At 41.2% G+C, this 25,651-nt stretch overlaps 1 protein-coding gene across 1 annotated transcript; it reads right to left on the reverse strand.

Annotated features, from left to right (window-relative positions):
• Window positions 1-72: 72 nt before the first annotated feature.
• trpa1b (transient receptor potential cation channel, subfamily A, member 1b) lies at window positions 73-25,236 on the reverse strand. Its single transcript, XM_012816073.3, has 28 exons — window positions 25,152-25,236; window positions 21,855-21,979; window positions 20,965-21,127; window positions 18,882-19,057; window positions 17,593-17,700; window positions 16,744-16,852; window positions 16,028-16,173; window positions 14,226-14,362; window positions 13,185-13,233; window positions 12,864-12,963; window positions 12,381-12,481; window positions 11,192-11,361; window positions 10,702-10,866; window positions 10,024-10,138; window positions 7,871-8,037; window positions 7,352-7,442; window positions 7,027-7,086; window positions 6,385-6,483; window positions 5,842-5,912; window positions 5,220-5,373; window positions 4,303-4,392; window positions 3,637-3,806; window positions 3,301-3,430; window positions 2,933-3,115; window positions 2,736-2,804; window positions 2,539-2,640; window positions 2,094-2,209; window positions 73-1,194 (listed from the first exon to the last, which is right to left on the reverse strand). The coding sequence occupies exons 2-28, from the start codon at window positions 21,936-21,938 to the stop codon at window positions 1,005-1,007; spliced, it is 3,315 nt and encodes a 1,104-aa protein (XP_012671527.2). The 5' UTR covers window positions 21,939-21,979; window positions 25,152-25,236; the 3' UTR covers window positions 73-1,004.
• Between the last annotated feature and the right edge of the window lie 415 nt (window positions 25,237-25,651).

Raw genomic sequence — 25,651 nt, forward strand, 5'->3', positions numbered from 1 at the left:
GCTCCAGAAAAGGGATTGCCACACAGCATATTTAAAGTATAAACTACATAGGCACGAAAGTTAACAAGAGGCAAATGTCTTAATGTTTTATTTGACCAACCACAGAATATTAGACATGAAGTAAGTTAATAAACAGTAAGTTAATAAATATACGATACGGGATATACGACCACACTTTATAGTAAGTGTCCTTAGGTACTGTCTTACTTTATATTTAATCAGTAAGTGCAATGTATATTTTGTATTAGCAAGTGTTGTTTGTTGCACTTGCTGTCAAGCGTAATAATATGCACACACTTAAAAGCATACACTATTATTTATTACTTAGGCAAGTAGACTGTCATAAACACACTTAATGTAAAGTGGGTAACACACTTAATGTATATACTTCACAAACTGATCATCAGGTGCATATGAAGCGCTCACTGGCAGGCGGACATGTAGACTGTATATTGTTCGTTACGTGGAGGAACATGTGAAGAAACCCACATTTACATGCTGATACATGGATTTCAACTTGCACACTTTGTCATTCCCAGTGCAGCATGAATGGGCTCTTACAGAGGACAAAAGAGCACATGATCAGCAGATATTTGATATGATACTGTAATATTCTCAATATAGGCTAAAGGACACTAAACACCTACATCCTGTTCTTTTTCTCCTCAGTAAACATAATGAAAATTACAATTTGAAGTCAACCATACTCAACCATAATGGCTACATCGCAACCTAAAGTGCACCTAAATTGACCTAAAGACACATTTCATTCTCACTGCTGCAAGTTCAAGGGCACACAAGTTTGATGACCTTAGCAAAGAGCTAGAAACACCAGTAGCCAACCTCACAGTTCCCTACAGCTACACAGCATGTTCAAACTAAACAGCTTTTACTCAGAACGAATGCCAAATTGAAAACAGGTGTTGCTGGGGGTCTCTAACATTGCTGAAGCTGCATCTTCCACTACCAGCATACCAAGAACATCCTAATGTTTAATCCTAATCCTAGTGATGGGACGACTGAAGGGACCTCATGAGGGGGATCCATTTGGACGTCTGAGCCCTGCCTCTTCTGCCGCTGAAGGCATCGTCAGGGCCGTCATAATCATCCGCTTCAGATGTGATCTCCATCTTCTGCAGGATCAGCTTCACCATGGTGTGTTGCTTCTCCAGGATACTGCATATTTCCCTTAATCTATAAACAAACATACAAACAAACAAACAAATAAATAAATAAATAAATAAAGAAATAAAATGTGTTAGGATTAATATGAGTGTAGAGATGTGAGAAAGTTTCAGAAGTGTCAAATAGTCTAAAGTGATTTAGTTTTAGTTATTCATTTAAGTGTTAGTGTGTACTTTATTCATACATACTCTGTTATAATATATCAAATGAGGAATCATGTCAACCACAGACAACAGTATCAGGCACAGGAACAGGCACATATAAAACATTGTACTCTAAAATGGGTAAGCATGTACTTTACAGCCTGACCACTAGAGGCCACTCACACACAGAAAATCCACATGCCAACTGTCTCTATGCCGCATTAATGATTATGACAACACACCACTTAACCACCAGAAGTGCATGTCATAAGTGACCATGAGCAAGTAGAGCCCATTAATGCTGTGGTTAATATCAATTTGGAATGGTGAGAGCTGCTGTCCTTACATTAGCTGCAGTTTTGAGACTGCTAAAGCATTTGCTTTGCTAATGTCTATGCGATTTCTTTTATTCAGCAGTTTAGGTAATGTGACACCTGTCTTTTGTGTTAACAAATACACTGCAAAAGAAACTCCTGGAAAACATTTAAAGTGAAAGACTGTATCATTTGGTACTTCAGCGACACCCAGATAGGGCCAGGTAAGCAATGTTTCCGAACTGCTAGGGTTGCTATGTGTGAGAACAATGAGAATGTGCTATGCAAGGGGCCTCCTGCTGCGATGCCATCTCTGACACAATGGTCGACGATGAGTTCCATCACAGAACCTCACATACCAGAGGAAAAGTTACAAATGGAAAAAATGCCAACTATAGCTGTTCACTTCTTTTCAATCATCCATTTACTGTCAATGTGAGAGGAAGGTCACCTGAGCTTCTGCTTCCTCAGCTCCGTCTCCACAGGCGTGAGCTCCTGGCTGCTGGTGTTGAGACGGCTCCGCACCGCCGACACGTCCCTCGAGTGGAAGAACCTGAACACACTCCTCTGAAGGAATCACACGAAATCTGACAAGTCAGCATTTCTCGGTTTTTATTAATTATTTTATTTTAAACGCTTTTATCCGAACAGTTCTATCTTACAAATTGTTAGCGTAACCCAAAAGCATAGACGTCTTCAGCTGAGGCACACGGCACATTTAGTGAGGGGGAAACTAGAGGGCAAGTGGTTCTCCTGTCAGAGAATTATGGCTCGCTAATTCACATATGCGGGGGTGGACTAATTGCCTTAAAAGTGCAACTCCTCTGTAACATTACACACACCATGTGGGCCGGTAATAAACTCTAGGTACACTGCCACTGTTGCCAAATACCTACATTTGCGCAGGTCTTATTGGGATAAACAGTGATGGAGGACTTGTCCACTCGCTTAAGGATCCAATATGGAAGCTTTTTCTCCAGGTTTGTGTGAAGATCAATCTGCAAGAGAGCAGCGGTAATTTCATTACAACACAAACACAGCCCTAAAACAAGTTTACACTTTCTGCCAAGCGGCTTGGATGCCCTTCTCCAACCTGCATGGAGATCCTCTTCAGACTGGCGTTCCTCTGCACCTCTGCAATGTCTCCGACTGCCAAACCAATCTACAAGAGCCCAAATGGAGACAAATACGTTCAATTTAACAGGGGCCGATTCAAGTCATTACCGACAATTAGCAGCCCTAATTCCCCACCACGCTCCCCCCTTTGTGAGCGAGTGCGCCGGCTGTTACCATTAAGTTCATGAGTAGGATGGGCATGAGGAGGATGAAGAAGACGAAGACCATGTAGGTGATCTGGGGGAAGGCCAGCCGCTTGCTCTCGAAGGCGCCAAAGAAGTTGCTATTATAGTTGAGCTCCCCCACCATCATGACAAAGGTCTGAGCCAGAGACAGGCCTATCCAGTGAAACTCACTCTGAATAGTAAATGCACAGGGAACAAAGGGAAATGAAGGCATTGTTATTTGTCCCATTATTAAACCACAGTCAATCACTTTGTGTGGACAGAGGGATATTGAAAGTGAGTGTGTGTGTGTGTGTGTGTATGTATGGGAGATGATATCATATAACAGAGTTGATTAAACTCTAAATGTTTGTTCACCTGATGGAGCATGAGAGCATAGAAAGACAATCCAAACGCCAGGACCAAGAAGATTACAAGCACGATGACACTGAACAACGTTTTGATGATTTCACCAAACATCACCACGTAAATGCCAAAATGCTCAAACCTAAAAAAAAAAAGAGAGAGAGAGAGAGAGAGAGAGAGAAGGAGCGTTAAAGACAGAGACACAGATACAAAGAGAGACAGGGTGAGAGAGAATGAGAATGAGAGACACAGAGAGAAAGACAGAGTTATGTTTTTACTTTAAAGAAGTGCGTAATGATCTATGATCTACCTGTCTGGCTTTGGTTTGATATTGTGCACAGTAAGTACCTTTGCAGGTAAAGCAGGAAGTTGATCCAAGCTAAGAGAATGGCCACAGCTCCTGCCTCCCACACCCAGTTGTCCCCCACACCAAACATGAGGGGAATCGTGAAGACCAAAGAGGCGATGGAACTCGCCCATTCCGCTGGGTTTGAGGGATCTTTGAAGTACCTCGATTTCTACACATGGAAGATGAAAATGGGAAAGATTTGTATTGTTATTGACACTGCAAATGTAATGTGACCGACGAAAATATATGGTTATTCTACTCCACACGTATACAACCCGTATAATATAGTATGGCATCATTGAACCACACAGATGAGACAACCATCACATGCACTCAGGGCAATTGGCTGTGTTCAAACCCCTCCAAGGCAGACACTGTCTCCACAGAGCTGGGCCAGAGTAGGGCCTTAGCCTGTTCCACTGGCTGTCATCTGGGGTTGGGGATGCACATGACAATAAGGGGAGGTCCCCAAGGCCAGACCTCATTCCTTTTGCCAGGCCTGGATGTGCAATTCAAACACACTGACACTGAATCACGCATAATGGCACAACTGTCCTCTGTGGGAAACCTCGCCTTGAAGGTTCATCCTAGGTATGACACTGATTAATCGCCGGGCGCAACATGCCATGGCACAGCAATGTGGTGACACGACGACCGTTACCTACCTGCTGTGACATTTGCATCATCTGCTTCAGGATGGCGTATGAGCTCATGACGAGGACCATGATGATGCTGGGGGTGATTAGGTAACTGTTCTGTGGAAGGGAAAGGAGAGCAGAGAAAGATTAAAAAACGAGAAAAGAAAAAAATGTATGTATATATATATATATATCATTTCATAAGCAAATACAAAGTTAAATGTCCTCCAGGAGCTGCATCCTAGTTTAATCACAGCTTAATACCTGTGTAATGCCAAACTATACAGTAAGACCTCCTAACTCTCACGACAAATAGCAATATCCTAAATGAGCTCAGCAATGCCAAGAGCAATAGGCAGTCTAACCTTGAAGCCAGGCAAACTTGATGTATTACTCGCAGTTCATAATGAAAGTGAGTAAATTAAGTAATAGGACAAGGACAAGGTTATTACCCAGGAAATGCATATGGGATGATGATGGAAGGCATTAAAAGTAATGGGACATAAAATGTTCTGTCAAAGCAAAACACATCTGGCCAACAAGGCCACGTGAATCATGGGAAGGCCCTGGCGGCTGTGAGGAGGGAGGAGTGAAAGCAAGAGGTGACGAGGTGATATTACCATGAAGTGGTGTCGAAGTCATTAAAGCGAAAAACCTGCATGCTTGATACATGCCTGCGAGTGCCTTAAGACCCCATTGCAGACACACTTAACTGGACCACTGCATATTCATGACACTTTAGTGTTACTTCAATTATTTCATGTAAGTAGAAAGCGAGCTTCTACTTTCCATCATTTGACGAACAGTACACGTCAGCACCTCTACTGTTCTATCCACAGGCCTCTGTCTCTTTTGTCTCTGCACAATTGCTCAAAGAAACTTTTATTTCACAGCACAGGCCTGCAGTACGAGGTCTCTCTAATTAGCGAATGGAGGGGAAGTACCTGGCTGATTGGGATGGGGCCCACCACGACAGATGTTCCATTCTGGCCGGTGGTCTGCGTGGGCCTCAGGTTGACAATGAGGAAGGTGAGGGGCAGCAAGCCAAGCAGGTAGATGACCAGATTGATCAGGTGAACTCTGCTTCCGTACGCCAGCCTGCCAGAGACGGCAGCCAGCACGGTCATAAAATCAAACACCGGGAAGGCTTAGGGGTTACGGCACAGCCGGTGGCCAATTTTCATCATGCGTGTATGTATAAAAGTATAAAAGGAATGAAGTGTTTCCCTTTTATAGAATAAATGAGGCCAAGCCATTAAATACCAGTGTAGTAAATGAAATTAACATCATTTCAATGAATATGTTGCTGGGTGAACACCAATAGTATTTAAATCATTTGATATTAAATTCTGGCGACTTTTCTCGTTTTTTTTACCGTAGAGCGTATGGTGCAGTTATGTAACACACATTCCAATATTGGAGTCGGATCTCATAATCAGTCATTTCACGTTGATATTTTCTGAATATAAAATGCAATTTCTGTCCTTGTAGACGGATCACTTATACATCATAATAAGCTGTGTATTAAAAAAGTGCTCATAAAGTGTTACAGAAGCGCATGCTTACCATTTCATTTCAAGGTATTTATTGCAGATGGGGTGGGTAAGAAGTTCAATGCGGTTGTACTGCACCATGGCCTGTGAATTTGCATTAGGAAATGTCAGTGCTTTGATGTTCCATTAACTTTAAATGTTTTAAAGGGAGAAGCACAGCAGTTAGTATTTTAGTGGCAGCACACCACACATTTTGAATCTGTTTTAGCTGAGGAGAAACTGGTCATTTGCTGCTGCGGTTTGCTGTTCATTTGCATTGTTTCACAGTGTCAAGCTAAAATCTGGGCTTTTAGCTGGGGGACATTTTAATAATAATATGTCTGCCCATTATTCATTCAAGTACTAAATATTTGACACTTGTTCTGACACCTTTATTATGCAGAAATAATCAAACAAGGCCAGTTGAACATAACGGCGGGTTCTTTGACTTATAATTGTATTTGTTTATTAGTCTGGCACAGAGAGTATCTGATCTGAGCTGTTTGTCTGTTCCTTTCTCCACACTGTGTTGATGTCTTGATTAAAACAGACGAAGAGGATGTTGGCTGTCACTTACATTCATACAAGCCAGAGGTTGGACTTTCAGACTCTTGTCCGTCGCTGCGTATTTTTTCAGTTGAATTGGAGCTTGGAGCCACTGGAAATTGTACTGGATCTGCAGGCACAATAGAAAACAGACATTTCCCAACGTGAGCATATATTATTAATAAGGTGGTATGAAGAGGTCATTCTAGACCAAAAAAGGGGGTAATCCAAAACCCCTTGTGGAGCTTTTTGGCTTGTGTCCCGAAAAGAACCAAAACAGTTTCTACACAGAACCCTGCAGAACTCTGTGAAGACAAGATGTGTACGGGTGCAACTGTTAAAAGTGTTTGACCAGAGGCGTGTTGTAGAGGTATCCACATAATCTGTAGAACCTTTTCACCCAGGTTTCCAACAAAATAGGAAAAAAATCTGATTGTGTAATTTTAAAAAGTCAGTATCTTCGTTTAAGGATGATTCATAAATGATCTGTTGCTGTGAATGTGAATCACTGTCTCACTGCAGTTGCCTAACTTCAGCACCCCCTATCTCTTCAGCACGTATTTCTTTTCCTTTTTATCTTTCCTCAGAGATGTCCTCATTATGTTCATTACTCAACCTTATCATAAAAGTGTGCATTAAAAGACTTGAGTACATTAAAAATGATTGTACTCACATGGTAGTCAGGGCAGTTGACGTCATGGTCTGACTCACTGACGCACTGGTCCAGCAAGTGCTGAGTAATGAGCATCCCAGTTACACCATTAATATTTAAGGCACATAAACACACACACACACACACGTACACTCGCACGCACGCACACACACACACACACACACACACACACACACACACGTACACTCACGCACGCACACACACACACAGAAACACACACACACACACTCATACACACACACATTCCCAGTTACACCATTAGTAGTTATGGCATATAAACACATCTATTTGGTCTATTCTGATGTTTGGAGTTGGGCATACTGACCTTGTAAGACTCAGGGAGGAACTCAATCAAGTCAATGACCACGCAGCGATGGTCAGATTTTATCTTAAAATTTTTAATAGCTTCGTTACATCTGCGACAAGACACAAAATAGATTTTCACGCTACAAATAATGAGCACTTTCCTCTATCAGCAATACAATAAATGATCAGAAATTAACATTATAACTTTATAGAGGATTTGACTGATATTAACCACTTCAGTAGATTAACTATCAACGTGAATCAATGCACATGTCAAAGATACTGTGCTTTGCAAAAATGTTTCTGCATGTACAGTTTTCGAGTACTGTTTATATCTTAAAAATTAAAAGGCTTTGGAGTGTAAATCAAAATATGCTAAACATTTTGATTAATTGATATGAGTGAGTGAAAATATATTTTTGATTAACCAAATTTTGCAGCCAAAGCAATAATAAATGTTTTTGTGGTTTAGATGACATTAGATGACAGGTTGCATGCATGGCAGCAGTGACATTAACGAAGCAGGTGGTCACGTTACCTCTCATGTTCAATAATGGTGTCTGCCACTTCCTTTTTCCCATGATGCACTGCTTCATGGAAGAAGGAGGCATTACTCTTGTTCAGAAGAATGTCAGCACCCCTCTCCATCAGAAGTTTCACCGCAGCAGCATGTCCCTCTCTGGCAGCCAGGTGCAGAGCTGTGTTCTGTGACCAAGTGTTGAGAAAAGTGAACAGAATGTTAATGGCCGTTTAGGTGCAGGTAGGAAATCTATTGTGGATCTAAACATCTAGAAGACATCTACATTTAACATATAAACCTGCTTGAACTGGAATGTGCATTCTTGGACATGCAAAGAGGCCATTGCTTCCAAGAAAGCTACAAGCTAGTGTGTGCTAGTGTCTATTGTGTTACCATGGAAACTAAGTTTACTCACTGCACAGCTGTGTACCTGCTGGCCACCATTACCATTACCATAGACACCATTTCATTGTTTGTGTGACGTGATATGGAAGTTTAAACAAATTTGCGAGCAGTTTATAAACCTGGCAGCAGATAAACACGAGTGTGTGTATGTGTGTGGTATGTATGTGGGTGAGTTTCAGTGAGAAAACCAAAGGTAAACTAGACATACCGCATAGCGCTACTGCAATATGGCCGCAGCACAAAGTGAGAGAATGAGCAAAAATTGTATATAATGGCGTTATCTTAGATGATAACATTTCTGGCAATAATACACTAAAAACTTTGTTGCATATCTTAATCTGAGTGAAAATGTAAGGAAATATAGTTAGTGGATGTGGCGGCTGTACACTGTTTGTGAAGCAGTACCTGTGACTTTCTGTGGTTCTGCAACCTGTCTAGTGAATATGAGGTTGAGCGTGACTTTATGATAGATATGTTCTTGTGCTAAATTTGAGGATTTTGTGGAATGTACATGTACACATAAGCAACAATATGAGTTTCATTGTATAACTGATCTTGTCATTTATTACGTTTGTTTTTAAATATGCATGTACATAAAATGTTGGATTATTAGTTGAAGGCAAGAATATGTTTGAATACAATAGTAAGTGTAGCGTAAATGCTACAGATAGGCATACAAATATGGACATTTATAACAGGATGGGTATGCACAATCATAATAATAAGCTTAAATATAGCCATGAGCAGCAATTAGCGGGGTCCAAGCAGAATGTGCACACTGCCCCAAGTGAATGAACTGACCATTTCAAGGTGAAAGAGGACCATTGGAAAATATCCTTTATGTTTTGTAAATGTTATGTAAGGAGTTAAAGACAAAATGGATTTTGAGGATAGCCAAAACCATGTCAGAGGAGCAGAGGGAATTATGGTGTAGCTTGTAGTAGACATTTTATCTCTGATTTGATTGAAATTTGGTAAATTGCCTCTAATATGAATGAGCCCATAACATTTCATTAACATTCACACAGACTTGCATTGGCTGCTTAAGTTTGATTGGCTGTGCAACTGAAGCCAAGTATGAGCATACCAAATTTCAGAATTTTAGCTGAAACAGTTCTTTAGATATTGTACTATGTCGGTTGCAGTGCCCCCTCTAGACAAACGTCCACTTGGCGTGTGCCCAAAGAATGTGGTAGCGATAGCAGGGTGTCACATTTTGTTAAGTTTGAACCTTTACATTGCAAGACATTGGCAATTCACTAGCTTTTCACAACACATATGAGTCGTAACGAGCTAGGGTAATACACCTCCTAGAGGCCAGCTTGCCATAAAAAAAGCTTTGACCACACCTTTCTTTAAGAGAAACGCACACATAGGGACACAAACTTTCTATTCCGGATCATGCCATTTGGGGCTACAACCATAGTTTCGTGTGGATTGGTTAAGTCTGATATATGATATGGCCGACCAAAAATTTGTGTAATGAAAGGTATAAAAAGAAGAAGAAGAATAAGAGGAAGAAGAACAAAAATGTTGACAAACAGTATATGATAATAATATATCATATAGTCTATATAACTGTAATGTTAAATTAGACAATGCACAACATAGAGGTGAAACAAGTCATTAGAGAATTTATAATTACTATTACTTCCTCTTACTTTCTAGGGAAAAATGTTTGGCCAACACAGAAATTAGAGAAAGTGCTACCAAAGAGAGGGTAGAGACTAGCATTTACGGAGGAGTTTTTTCCGAAAAACACATACCCCATCCTCATCAGTCTTGTCCAGTAGTTTGATGTTGGCCGCCAGGAGGATTTTCATGGTCTGTGTGTACCCCTCTGCAGCAGCATGATGTAAACACGTCATGTCTTTGTAATCACTGGAGAGGAACAGGAAGTAAAAGTTGAGCTAAACATCCTCCGTATGGCCACATCGGCGTTGTTTTTGTGTCAAGTCCTGCCAAGGTGTTTGCAAATGTTGTCTTGGCTGAATGACTATTGAATCTTATCCAATGGCGAGAGTAACCAAACAATAGGGCCAACACATCAGTGTTAGCACATTAGGCTAAAACGCTTAAGCTATGTTAGCATTGAAATGTAGTGCAGTCTACTATACAGTATTCTACTATTACGTTGCTGAAAGGGTTGTTCAACCAAAAGTGAAAACATATCTATTCTTTACTGTCAGAGTCAGTGACCAGAGAGCTTATTTTGACAAGAAAGAGATATTTCTGATGACATTGTGTGGAAAAGATTGGCAAAGAAATTCAACCTCAAACTTGCCCCACTACAGAGAAACAAAATAGTTATATAGATATTGGTTAAGTCACATGGTAGGGAAAAACCTACAGACAGTGCTTCAGTGATGTCACTACTTGTGGGTATCTGGTACTACAGTGTGGAGTTTTTGCCTGTACTGTATTTCAGCTGTCAATTAGCGTACCTTTGAAACAAAGCTCCTTTCCTGAGCAGCAGATCGACCACTTTGGTGTGGCCTGCCCGGGCCGCCAGGTGCAGGGGCGTGAGGCCATGTTCATCACCCTCGTTCAGCATCTGTGAGTCTGTGATGGTCTCCAGCAGTCTATGGCATGTGTTTATACGCCCATATCTGGCTTACAAAAGAGAATGTGTCATAAGGGACAACTATTTTGAGTGGCTATGACCTATATCTTTTGAATGTCATATTGTGTTAGGACACCCTTTATTAAAACTGACTTACTAGACATAAGATAAGATATTTATGTGCACTAACAATGTTTGGGATATGTGTCTAGATCTGACTAAGACAGTTCTACTATATATAGATGAGTGTACTGCTGTTTCAGCTCAGCCAAATGAATTGCAAATTTGCACAGACAACGTGCTTATTAATCTGTGTGAGGATTCGGCCGTGCATCCAACGCAGTGCCGAAGATAACAAAGATAACCCTCACTCAGCTGCAAAGTGAAAGGCTGATTTCTTGTTTTTGGATTTGCGTTTTGGGCAAACTTGCAGGCCCAGGATGTTCTTGACAGAGTCGTGGATGCCCAGTCTGCAGGCGTAGTGCAGGGGATTGCATCCCTCGTTATCCTCATCACACAAGAGGGCCCTCACAGCGTCGGTCTGCGGGAACACACACAACACCATATGTCAGAGCAGTGAACTGACAGCAACTAAAATACACAGCAATCTAAAATCCCCAATGGTTTATTTGCATAGAGGAGGCTTTTGTGTTCTGCTCTGAACCCTAACCCTGAACCTAATTATAATCGTAACTAGGAGAACCTGTTCTAACAACATGTATTGACATTGAGCATACATTGTTCTTACAATTTCTACAATTTCTATATACAAGTAGTTAAGGACATGTAAGAACAAACCTGATTTGTACTTATTACAGTCCTTATTTTCATGATTGAACTATATGTACATAAATACGTATGAGAGTGTACCTACCTAAGTATCAAACACATAGCGTGCACAGACGCTGCATGTACAATGTGGACCAATGCTGTTCGGCCATTAGTTCAGGAACACTTTTGTATTGGCAGGATTACAGTTACAGAGTTATCAGTACTGTATGTACAACATTTACAGAAATAAATGAAAGCAACACTATGCAACTATTTGCCACTTTCTGAGGTATGTTTATATAATTCATTTTGATGGTATATTGTCATGCGAACGATATATAAATACGCATGTCGTTCCCACCAGTCATCCAGGATATGCGCTAGAACCGTGACGGCACAATATTGGCAAAAAATGTTATCACCAAAAGACAGTAGTTAGCACGCTAGCAAGGTTTTATCAGTACCAACTGAGCTGTTGGTGTTGTTTGCACAGTTTTTGAATTTCTTTTAGATAGCTAGCATGACCAAAACTCCATACTGCTGCTCTAAAGAAGTGATTTTAAAAGTGTATGTTTCTCAGTCGTGCTCAAGGAGATCCATAAAATTGCATCTTTTAGCTCACTCTCCCTGGGTATATTGTCGACCAATTAGATTGATGGAGTGATTATAAAGCCCTTGGTTCCAGTCGCTAAATCTGGTCACCTCAGCTAATTAAGTAAACAGAGGGATCTAAAGCAAGCAGTGCTGTCACTAGGAAACCAGAAAAACAGAAGACAAAGATGGCATTACCTGTAAGACGTGCTCCGGGATGTTTTTCAGTCCTTTGGGCTGGAAAGTGACAAGATGCAAGAAGTTCCGTCCCTCTTTATCCTTGATTTTAATATTTGCTCCTTTAACAGAGAAGAGACTCACACGTTCAGTGTTCACCCAAAGTTCAGCAGTTAGGTGGTGTTCTGGTTCTAAGGGGCACTGTATTTTACATGTTAACTATGGGGCACTGTATTTTACATGTTAACTAAGGGGCACTGTATTTTACGTTAATTTTTGTAGACAGAAATAACTCTTTGCCAAAACATGCACTGTATGACTTTACTGACGAATAATAATATCCTTTGAAATCAGTCGAGAACATTCTTTCATACACAAAAAGCCTCTCTAGTCTACCTCTAGTCAGAGAAGGGGGACTCACAACATGTGTGTTCATCCAAATTCAACTTTTTAAATCTTTGTGTGTGCATTTATTCTTTGTACTTTGATGAGCTGGTGATTCACCTTTGGACAGTAGAAAGGCCACGGCCCTCCATGCTCCACAGCTTGTGGCCAGCAGCAGTGGCGAGAGGCCCTTACAGTCGATGCAGTCGATGTCTGCTCCCTTTTCTCAACACAAAATTAAGCCAACCGATTTATATTTAGTAATGTCACCAGACACCAGAATGATGTACAATTAACATAATTAGTTCAAGACGTCAAAGGATGCATCCACATGTTAAAGCACGTCTCATTTAAATGTCAGTTTGAGATCACTGAACAAAGAAGAAACATGGTATCTGACAATTGTCTTTTCTATTCTTATCCAGTAAGCAGGGCGTTTACCTTTGAAATGAGATATTCTGCCAATTCTACATGATCGAATATCGTTGCCCTGGAATAAGAAAAACAAATAGTTTTATGTGCTTCCTTAATTTAAGTGTTGTCTTTCTTTGCAATGAACAACACCGCTGATAAAACACTTTTATAGGGAGAGAGACACTGTGATGTGAATGGGCAGCCTATGTCTGTATAAGGTCCATTTAAGGTCAAGATTGTCACTGAACAGATGGCTTTCACAAATCTGTATTTTTCCCCATAAACTCAAACACTACTGCATGGGTCAAACAGAGGGCAATCGGGCAGATGAGGATTCCAAGTTAATTCCCAGGCCATACAGAAGATGAATGGACCACACTAATATCCTGGGATATGTTTGTCTTATTGCAGGAAACACTGGGCTTCCTCCATTGCACTCCCCTCCCCCCAATACACCATAAAGCAGGTCTCGCTTCAGTATCAGAGACTGATAAGAGTTCAAACAAAAGGCATCCTATCATGTGACATTTATCACCTTGCCAGTATCAAACCACTCAAGCATAGGTCTTTTACTGGGTGTATTGTATTGGCACTGGTATTTATATCGGGGCTTGGATGCTCAGGTGAGCTTCTGTTTTGAATCTCGGTTTCAAGTGCACAGTGGAAAATACTGGCATCAGATCACTACAGGGTCATTTGTTGATCTATCATCATATTAACTTGTGGGGGGATAATGAGATAGATATAATCAACTATTCTGTGCATGGGGATGTGGTTGGCTCTGCCTTGAATGCTGAGAAAGACACTAACCTGTGCCAAAGGTTCTTGCTGGTCCATCTGTTGGCTGATAATAAACTAACCTGTACACTGCGGTCTCATTGTCTAACCTGTGCAGGAATGTCTGGTTAGCTGATAATAAACTGACATGTGCAGGGAGGGGGTCTGATTGTGCACTTGTGCAAGGGGGTCTAATTGTCTGACAATAAACGCACCTGTGTACAGGAGTCTGGTTGTCGGATAATAAACGCACCTGTGTACAGGAGTCTGGTTGTCGTATAATAAACGCACCTGTGCAGGGGGGTCTGGTGTGCCCCGTCCCTCATGTTGATGATGTCCTCCCCGTGGCAACTGGAGGACAGCATGAGCTTCACTGCCTCAATGGCACCTTGAGTGCAGGCCAAGTGCAGAGCCGTGGATTTGTCAGCCTAGGTTGGCGAGAGACGCCCATCCGCCCACACACAGCCGCACAGGCACACACACACACACACACACACATACATATATACATGCACATACACACAGGAATGCACACACACACACACACACATAGGCACACACACACACACAAACACATGCATAAACAAATTCATGCATACAGAGACACATACTCGCACGCACACATGTGCTCACACATACACAAAGCCACCCACACATACACACACAGATACATCACACGCACACCCATCCACCCACACACAGATAGAGAGAGAGAGAGACAGAAAGAGAGAGAAGGAGATGAAGATGACGGTAGCCCATTAGGGACAAATGACAGAGTCCAACCCTGCCAGGGCTTGGCAGCTCCTCCTGAAATGAGCGCTGGGCAATATCCCCCTCCCTCCCTCTCTAGGGGGAGTAATCCAAACCATTAATGAGGGTAGTTTGACTGGCGCAGCCTCTGGACCGCGCAGGGCCTCGTTCAGTCCCGGGACATAAGTGGGTGTCATTTGTATCAATTTGGCCATCAGGGGCTTTTTTTATAACATGCAGCATACAGAGGAGATAGCAGAAGCCGGAGTGCCGCTGACTTTGAAGCCAATCTGGTTTCAGTCTGACTTAGATCCGGCCCTGATCTGGAGTAACCTGCTTTGTGGACAAGCACAGTCCTGCACCTGACTCAAGATCGTAACCACAGGCATGGGAGGCGGGTGTCCTAGCAAGGAGGCTAAAACCCATGGGTGCTAGTGTCTGTCTCTAGCACGTCCCTTAAGGTGTCAGGGTGTGAGGTTTACTCACTGCACAGCTCTGACTGACTATCATTACATTGGCACAGACTGGGACAGATCCACACCAATGTCCTTTACACAGCCAGCTACAAGCTACTGGTTACTGTCTGGCTACTGGTTACTAGCTACGCTACTATGAAAGGTCCGTTTCAGTATCTTAAACACATGGGTCATGTTTGTGTATGTGTGTGTGTGTGTGTGTGTGTGTGTGTGTGTGTGTGTGTGTGTGTGTGTTTGCTGTTTTGTTTACAGGCATGGATTTGAGGTAAAGGATCCAATTGGTTATTGGCCTGTAATTAGATATAGGTAAACTGCTTTGCCTGGAATCAGTTTCATAATGATCACTCAGGTCCACTCTCATATAGGAAGCATCCTGATAAATTGGCCTTACGGTACAATATCTGCTGGCCTTCAAAAGTGAAGGCTATTAAGTTTCATGAGACATGCAGATTCAGGCTCTTTGTACTTTGCATTCTGTTGATGCATGGAGATATTTTTGAAGGATTTCGGGAAAAGCTTTTTGTGGCACTGTGCTTACTGGAAATGTTTGGCAACACTTTGCTTGAACCTGGCTTCAGACTTAAGATGGACATAACCATATCATAAACATGTTTTGGCAGATGTCATACGTATCATGACATCATGTCTAATGATTTCGCCATTACCATTTTTCTGTAACCGTCATGACAGCTCTCTGAATTTTATATGCCAAAGCAGTTGTCATAGCGTCCTATAGTCGCTAGTCAATAGTTATAGATTGTTATAAGTATTTATGGCAGCATATGCCATCCTCCATAACATATTTATGACATGGTTATGGCAGTCTTATGAAGTCAGGTTCAAGTTAAGTGTTACCGAAATGTTTACCTGTTGCTGATGCACTCTTGCCCCTTTGTCAATGCAGAGTTTGATCACTTCAGTGTTTCCCCCACGCACCGCCAAATGTAGAGGACTGCAGTGAGATTTGTCAAGGTAGTTGATGTGAGTCTCAAGGCTGTGTCCAGTCTCTTCCCCTGTGTCAAAAAAGCAAAATATGGCCATATTTGAGCAATGACATTTGCTTAGTTAAAGTTAAAGTGGCTTAGTACACATGCTGTATGCGAGTATATGCAAAGTTGCCAGTCATAATTTGTATTGCCTATAGACAGATACTGATTTGCATTGCAATGTCGTATCATCAAATGCAATCAAAGCTTGTTTGTTTTGGTCCAACATACAGAAAAGTGATTTGCTTAGTTAAAGTTAAATTTACGAAGTTTACACATGCTGTATGCGAGTATATGCAAAGTTGCCAGTCATGATTTGTATTGCCTATAGACAGATACTGATTTGCATTGCAATGTCGTGTCATCAAATGCAAACAACGCTTGTTTGTTTTGGTCCAACATACAGAAAAGTGAAGAGTTACTGAACTGGGATCAAAGAATGCTGATGTTCAAAGTATGGAATTTTCCCATTTGGTCAAAACATGGAGAAGTTTAGTTCCACTACTCCTCTTAAACAATTTTGAAACATTGCAGACCTCCCAAGTTGTATAAACTGACACGGGTAAATAGATAACATTGGGCCAAAAAATGATATACCTTTCTTCAGAATCACTTCCATGGCCTCTTTGGCTCCAGCAAAGGCCACAGTGTGGATAGCATAGTGGCCCAGCTTATTCTGAGAACACAGTCTTGCACCATAATTAAACTAGAACAGCAGACAGAAACAGACAGAGATGGGGAGAGAAAGCAGTATTACTTCAGTCCATTGCTCTGAACTATACAAGTCACCGGGGTCTGTGTGAAACTTTTAACCTTGTTTAGAGTTCAGTGAAAATATTGATGTTTGAATGTCATCATATAAATATACTGTATTTAGAGGCACAAATATGTGTAGACTCTTGTTTGCATGATGAAAGCACACCATTGGTGTGTTTCCCATTGATTTGAATATTTTTCAATCACCTACTTTACATAGCCATCAGCTCTCATAAATGCAGTGCCTCACGAATTTGTATTTTGTAATAGTATGCAAAGGTAAACTGATCTGATATTTTAGTTTTGAAAATGTTCTTAAGAAAGATGGTTTATTTTTTAGAATGTACATATTTTATAAAGTGTATTTGAATATATGCAATATGTGCACTGTTAATCTCAAGAGGATAAAGTTTTTAAAACATTTTAGAAACTAATTTGAAGTTTGTCATTGTAAACCTTTTACTTTGTAATTACTATATATATATATATATATATATATATATATATACCGTATATAGTATCAGTATATCAGATATTATATTAGTAGTATATATATATATAGTATCAGTATATCAGATATTATCATTATTATTATTATTATGATAATATTATTAATATTGTTATTGTTATTGTTATTATCATCTTCATTCTCATGTATACATCATTCTCTTTTCCTCTCATCCCTCTCACCAGTATGTCCAGGGCCTGGCAGTTGTTGTTGGAGCAGGCCAGCATGACGGGGGAGTTTCCCAGGTCTCCCTCCAGGTTGGCGTCCGTGGCACTGAAGGATAGCAGCAGCTGTGATGACAGCAGAGGGGTCAAACACCTGGGATCGCTCACGCCAGCACAAACATCACACACCTGTGCTCGCTTAAGGGAGCGAAAAACATCACACAACCTGTGCTCGCTCAAGGGAGCGATAACATCACAAACCCCTGCTCGCTGCTGCTGGGGAACAAAAACCAATATTGATCGAATCCTCTTCTTAATGTCACAGCTGTTTCAGTCTCATTGATTGTGTGAAAAGAAAAATACAGCATCCTGAATACCCGCTGCTTATAAGTTGAAGCACATTTATCAAACTATTTTTTGTGCTGCCAACGATAACCCTCCTAAACTTGGACTGGACCCTGATATGAAAGAGGAACAAATGAATCAATCATGTTTCATCTCAACATGCTTTAGATTTCAGTGTAAGACACACTCATCCAAGCCAAAAGTTGGGGGGTAACAGTCTTTATTGCTAGGTGATCTGAATCAACATCATCAAAGAACAGTGGGCTACTTCCTAGTCAGAGTAACTCAAAGGACACTAGAGCTCTAAAAGTGTATTAGGTGTAAAACACCTAAACGTTGACAAAGCATCGAATGTTAATGAAGGTTAATAAACATTAACAGAGCACTAATGTTAATAAACGTTTAAAGTGCTCTGGTGCCCAGATCCAGAATGAAGCCGCAGAATCCAAACTCGTTCCAGAGCTAAGAGCTAAGAGCTTAGTATCATGGGTCCAGACATGCCTTTGGCACCCCAATATGTGAGCACACAGTCTGGAGACAAGTCACTCATACTGTGGACTATAAGTATGCCAAACATGGCTCCCTTTTTTCTCTCCTTCACCCACCTCCTTCCACATATCCTTGTGCTTTTGAACCCTTATTCAAGGTGTTTGGGTTGGTGTAAACATTTAACCTGCCATCACGGCTGTAATCATTCCAGCCCACATGCCCATTCCACCATGCCATGTCTGCAGATGTCTATGTGTTTCCTCTTGAACAGGAGGACCTTTCCCATGCGATGAAGCGGACAAATTCACAGCTCTAGTCTAGAGTGTTAGCTTTCTGTTCAATCACAACTAATCAATGCACACACACACACACACACACACACACACACACACACACACACACACACACACACACTTACACACACACACACACACACCCAGGTTTGAAAGGCAATGAGGCCATTGCAGACTGACCTCCACCATGCCGTTGTGTCCCTTGCTGATGGCCAGGTGTAAGGGGGACATGAGGGCGGTGTTGAGGATGTTGGGGTCGGCTCCCAAGTCCAGCAGGAGCGCACAGCTGCCCTCCTTATGCTTCTCCACGGCCCAGTGCAGTGGTGTACTACCCTGCTCATCACGCGGGTTCAGTCCTGGAGGGGGGGCGACTCGAGGGGGGTGACACATCACACGTCAACTGCTATGTTGTGGAGGTGTGTGTGTGTGTGTGCGTGCGTGTTCTTTTGGCAAGGAAGGTGCTAACATCACTGACATCATGGGTTTGATTAATGAGGAGCACACATACTGATGAATCGGTACTACTCTGTAAATAGCCTTGGCTAAAAGCATGTATTCAAATAATTAAGGAGTGGGGGGGAGCTGTGGCACAAGCAGCATCCCCGACCATATATGGGTCTGAACACCCACGGGGACCCGTGTTCGAATCCGATCTGCGGTCATTTCCCGATCCCACTCCCCATCTCTCTCTCCAGCTCATTTCCTGTCTACCTTCACTATCCAGTCTGATTGAAGGCTAAAAGCCCATAAATAAATCGTTTAAAAAAATAAATAATAATTAAGGAGTGTAATAACAGCTATGCTACTAAATGTATAAGATAATGCTAAGATCACAGGGTCAATTCCCAAAATGGCAACTGTTTCATGTTTAAGTTGGGTTTGTAATACACATACACTATACTGAATATAGATTAGTCAGAGTGTATTATGCGTGAGTGAAGTGCAGTCTTCTCTGCATTAGTTCTATTATCTCTGTTCTCCTAAAGCTGAACCAGTGTGGAGTACAAGTCAGCGTCACTGTCACTGACACTATGTAGGATAAGGGGAAAAAAAGATCCACTGTCAGCTGTCAGCCCCATAAAGAATACTGTACGCCTTCACAGCTATCACACTCATTCACAAGCCCATCTGCTGCGGTCGTGACAGAGGTTCAGCATGGCTTGATGAGGGTGGGGGGGTAATAGAGGTGGTGTTGGGGGTAAGGGGGTGGGGTGGGGTTTCCATCAGAGGATAGAGGGAGGTTCTCTCCTTCACCTTATCACCTTGCTCAAGTCATTATTTCCTGGCACGATCATTTCATTGCTTCTTTGCTTCCGAGTGTGTGTGTGTGTGTATGTGTGTGTGCTTTGCTTTTATCTCTTCCTTCCCTAACTGAAGATGACTTGCGGGGACATAAGCGGTCAGTGGTGTGTATAGTAAAAGATTACTTTGGTCTACGGTTACTGTATTTCATTTTGCGGGGATGATTACTTGAGGTGAGTATGTGTCTTATTGTGTTTCTGTGTGGGTAAGGTCAGCCCTCCTAATATCTCTTAACTTCATGTGACATTCCCTACCCAGCCCTACCTTCACAGCGAAGCACTCCAGATCAATAGCTTGATAAATTGGGGGAAGCCCTCCTCACATTATGCCATGGTGTGGGCTAAAAACAGTCTGGTCTTAGCTACAGTACAGAAAACATACAGCACAGACCTCTCTAGAGGACGAGCAAAATAAGTCTAAAAAGGAAAGAAGCACCATATCAACAATTACATTAGCAAATCTGGTATGAATACATACAAATAATATCTTTAAAGAGAAATATGTGTGAGTTGTCACGAATCAGGATATATAAACAGCCTATATCTGATATGATTATATTAACTGGGATCCATGATTATAGCACACAAGTGTAATTTACAGAGAAAGCTTTTGAGGCTTTTTTTCTGGGAAAACCTGAGGTTAAGACAGGGATAAATCCTTCAAAAGTGTGGTCCTTTCATACAGACCCTCACCAGCAGTGTGCATCATGGTAAGAGAGTGTGTGTGTCATTCACATCTCCGGTAGAGCTAATGCGTGGCTAATTCCAAGTCTCCTTCCAACACAGACGAGTGTGTGATATTTACATGATTACAGTCCTCCCCAATCTGATTACACCAATCTTCCCGGATCCCATTACAGCCTAATAACCAAGTACTGTTTGTAGGAGACACCAACATGAGTCTTGAGTGGTAATGGCCCTTCACGGGAGGCAGAGAACCATTAAAAACCCGCGGCACTCACCCTCCGGTCCGGTGGCACTGACCAGCAGCCGAATGACCTCCAGGCTTCCCCCGGAGGTGGCGTGGTGGAATAGGGTGGCGCCGGTCTCATCCTTGGCCGCCAGGCACTCTGGGTGTTTCCTGATGATGTTCTCTAGGTACGCCGTGTTCCCTTGGTGAGCGCACTGGACAGTGGAAGGGATGAGAGGATGGAGAAGAGGGAAAGAGCAGAGGGTAAACAACAACAGGATCCATATTTGTGTTCATGTTATTCTAGTATGGAGGGTTGTGTGGATGTTTTTGTCATTGTTGTTTTTACTGTTGATGTAGGCCGGCTAGGAATTTCTATCACACAAGTTAAGTCACTGATTTGGTTTGAATGTGTGTGTGTGCGTGTGTCCTGAAAAAATGTAGGCCGTGTCAGCATAACCGCTCATCTCGTGAATTAAATAAAGCTCTCATACTCTTATTATTTTAGTTTTCACATGTGCCAGAACTGTGTACAGAGTGTATCATTTCATAACCACACAGAAGTGCACTGGTGCAGGTGCAGTGAACAAACAAAACATTCAAGCCAGGCACTGGACACAGTTTTCTTTAACTTTGTACTAAAAGTCTACCTCATCATCAAATGCTTGTTGACATTTACATCTGTGAAAAATTGGTCCCACTTTAATGTGATTATCATTAGACAATATGTGCTTAATACATTTTTGATTATTTTGCACTTTAATATTTGTGCATTCAAGTAGGACCAGTCTTCATAGAAATACATTCAATTTGAGTTTGAACAAGCATGCAAAGTCACATCTGCTCTTCGTCAATAATACCACTCTACATCTTTAGCAATCACTTAGCACACGCACACGGTGGAGGCAAACCCTTTACCCCTTAGCATCACTTAGGACTTACTTCGAAGACTTTATCCGAATCCAGGGTTGCATCGTCTGTGTCGATCACGCATTTGTAGAAACTGCTCTCCCTGGAGACTGGCATGGGGAGGCGTTTACAGTCAGCCGAGTTGGTGGGTGAGACAGCTGCTAGAAGACAAGAGGAAATGTCTTCAGAATGATGTCAGGCAGGCATGTGCAGATTTGATTACTGCTCTTCCACAATGCATTATTGTCGTCAGCAGAGCATTGTTTGTTAGACATGTAAATGGCTGGAAAAGATGTTGCCCATCCACTACCTAAGGTGTTCTTACCATAAGCAACAAAGGGCCCTTTGGATATCATTTATTTTTAACGTCACGTGAAATGAGGATATTTTAAGGTAAAACCTCTCTTGTTTTGAAAATCAATTCTATGTGTCACTACAAGGGCAATTGCCGTGGGAATTCTGTTCCCTGAAAACGTATAAATCCCACCACTACAGGAACGCACTAAGTGGCGGACATTGAAAATTGTCATCATCCTTTGTTTACGATGCAGTTTGGAAAGGCAGGTATTTACAGTAACTATTGTATTTGTGAATGTTTGGCTTTATCGTACCTGGACTCTTAATTCTACAGAAAAAATCAATAACACCACATGTGTACATCAGGGTCCGAGCACAAGGTGAAAAAATCGGTATAAACACACATCATTACAGATTAGGCCCTCTTATCATGTCAAGATTAGGTTTTTAACTCAGAGATCGATGAGCAACTTCCCAAAGGTCATCACCATCACAACTACGGAATTGCACATCGATGCGCTCTCAGTCTAATTTAATTTCTCTTGACCATACTCTGAAAACAATTACTGTCATGACTCATCATAAATGACATGCAGTTCATCACAGTTTTTGTGGGAGAGGCTGTGAGTTTTACTTGGATGTATAATCCATCTATCCAAACAACATGGCCGGTGCTGGCTGGCCAAATTCAACAGGTCTGGCTAACCTCAATGAGATTTAAAATGCAAAACACAAACAAGTGTATCCTTAGAGTTCACCCAAACATGGAGAAAGTGCTAAACCATATTTGGCGGTTGAAATGCAGAAAATATACAATGTTATTTCTGCATTTTGATTATTCCTTCTACCTGTTCAATACACAGGTACATATGACTACACCATCAAGACCAGTTGTAAAACTGTCTTTCTGGAATGTACACAATAAGAGAGCTCTCTCCTCGTTTATAATGTGTTATTTTCTCCTTCAGTGTACCTTTTCAAACTGTGTTCACTTTCCTTGCCCTAGCTAAGCTGGAACTGGACTGGTGCCAAGACTGGCTACACTTAAATATTACCATAACTGCAGGTAAAGGAACACAACAAGACCAGTATTGACTTTGTGCAAAACACATTCATATCAATCCCTCGCTTTCAGATTGTTGTTGGTGAGACCTTATTGGATATAGATCACTCACAGTGTATCACCCAGTGTGAGATTTCTGACATATCTTGTGTTAAACTAGTAGCTAAAGTAACACTATGCAACAATTTGACACTTTTTGAGGTATGGATTTTAGGCAACTAGCTAGTTTTGTTACCATCCTCAAATTCATTTTGATAGCATAGGATCATGTGAAGGACAGATAAACACATGTGTCTTTCCATCGAGGATATGCCCTATGTAGTTCTGTGTACTGGGCTAGAATACCCTGCCGAAATTTAAGAAAAGCTTTCACAGCATGACATTGCCAGCTATACTGCCAAAAGACACTAGTTAGTGTGTTGGCAAGCTTCTATCCGTTTCAACTGGGCTGTTGGTGTTGTTTGCAAGGTTTTTGCATGCCTTTTAGGTAGTTAGCTTGCTAGTTTTGGAACAGAACTCCTTATAGCTGCTTTAACATCTCATGTGTAGCTTGTGAGGTACAACTAGCTAGTCCAGCATATACTTGGCCATGAAAACTCTGCTCTTCACCTCCCCTCATGTTTTATATTAAATAACCTGTGCAATATTGAAAACTATTTGATCAGTTAATGCACTAAGTAGAACACTCATGCATTCAGGAAGACAGTGATCTCCATGGTGAACTCACTGACCCCTATATTCACTGGTGACATAGCATTTCTACCATGATACATAAAAAATTGTAATGCTGAATCATGTTTTACACCGTTAAACATAAACATTTGGTTTGTGGAAAGCCAAAAATGAGTTGACTGCCACTCAAAAACAATTGAATCAATTGAAGATGCCATTCTGAGTATCTTCGGGGAGTTTAAACAAAATAATTAACCATGATTAATTAGTTTCAAGGTTTTCTAGTTGCTAATTACATATTACATTTGAGTATGTGCCGTATCTTGTATAAATTCTTCACAGCACCATGCAGTAATCACAGGAAGAAGTTGAGTTTGTTCACAAGATATTCAAGGAGGTTATACAGTATGTGATTTTGGATGAGCATCAGCATTGGCTTAGCGTTCAAATAATCATTGGTACATTGCTTCCTTTATTTCAAGGATGTTTTTTTTTTTTTTTTTATATATATATCTTATCACTTGTCTTTTGTCTTACAAACTCCAGCGTCCTTCTTGTCCTATCATGTGCATCTGTTCTTTCCAGATTACTGTCTTTGAAACATATAGACTTAAAATATCTTAAACTATACTATTTCACACATTCACATTAGTGAATATGTTCATTGCCACCGATGTTAATTACAACTATAGCAATTAATCACGGCTGAAGTGTATTCAAACTCAATCAATGTTTGCAGCTTGTACTTCCTCATTGGATCATTCCCCTCAGCCTTTTGTTTTATTTGTTTTCTAAGCCTCCTGTCTCCATGTTTCTGATGTGATTTTTTTGCATTAATTATCGTATATGGTTATCTACAGACAGGATTTGCGACATCACAATTGTTTTAATATAAAACATTTAGCACTGTGCAGTTATCAGGTAATGATACACACATTTACCACATTCTACATTAAAATAATGCTTATGAAAACTATGAGGTCTGTGCCTATTTCTTACTTATCAAACTTACATTCTGTACCATGACTGACTCTTTCTCCCTAAGAACACTAAAATAGATTGAAATAAACAGTCACAACTTACTTAATACAAGTGAACAAAATCTACATCAAGTGCCAGATAAGATACATTTATAAACTTTTCAGAAGTGTGGTAAGTGTAACCCATTAGGGTGTCCAAACTCCCCTCCATTCAAGTGGCAGTATAAATATGAATCATTCTTGTAATAATGGTGTGATAGTGTAATATGATATAATGGTGTGGTATAATGTCAAGGCAGATAAAAAGCAATCTCCTACCTATTCTGTGTCCAGCAGCTGTTAAGCAGTTCTGTGCTGCCTGCCTTATTTGCCGCCGCCTCAAAACGACAGTGGTTATATACACAGTCTGATGCTATCCAGTTACAGCGGCTCGTGGCTGCAGACTCCAGACTCCGACCTGTATGGAGGCAATGCTGGCCTCCCATGCAACCATAAACCACACACTAATTTGGCATTAGAACTGGTCTCTGGGCAGTTTCAGACGATAATTGCCACAGTTAATGTAACAATGGTTTCACCTCTCTGGTGTTTTGCGGTTTTGGATAATGCATCTCTTTTCACCATTAGAAAGTGATTTCTAATGGCCGTAGAAAGTTTCTGTCCTATTTTCTTTTGTCATGTATGTAAATTGTCCTTGTGTAAATCATACACTGCATGGAATGTAGGCAAAAGACACAAAAACACACATACATACAACATGATACAACTTGACCAAATGTAACAAGCATTTACCGAATTGGTTCTGAAACTTTCAAACT

The sequence above is a fragment of the Clupea harengus genome, chromosome 17 (assembly GCF_900700415.2).
Source record: "Clupea harengus chromosome 17, Ch_v2.0.2, whole genome shotgun sequence".
NCBI lineage: Eukaryota > Metazoa > Chordata > Actinopteri > Clupeiformes > Clupeidae > Clupea > Clupea harengus.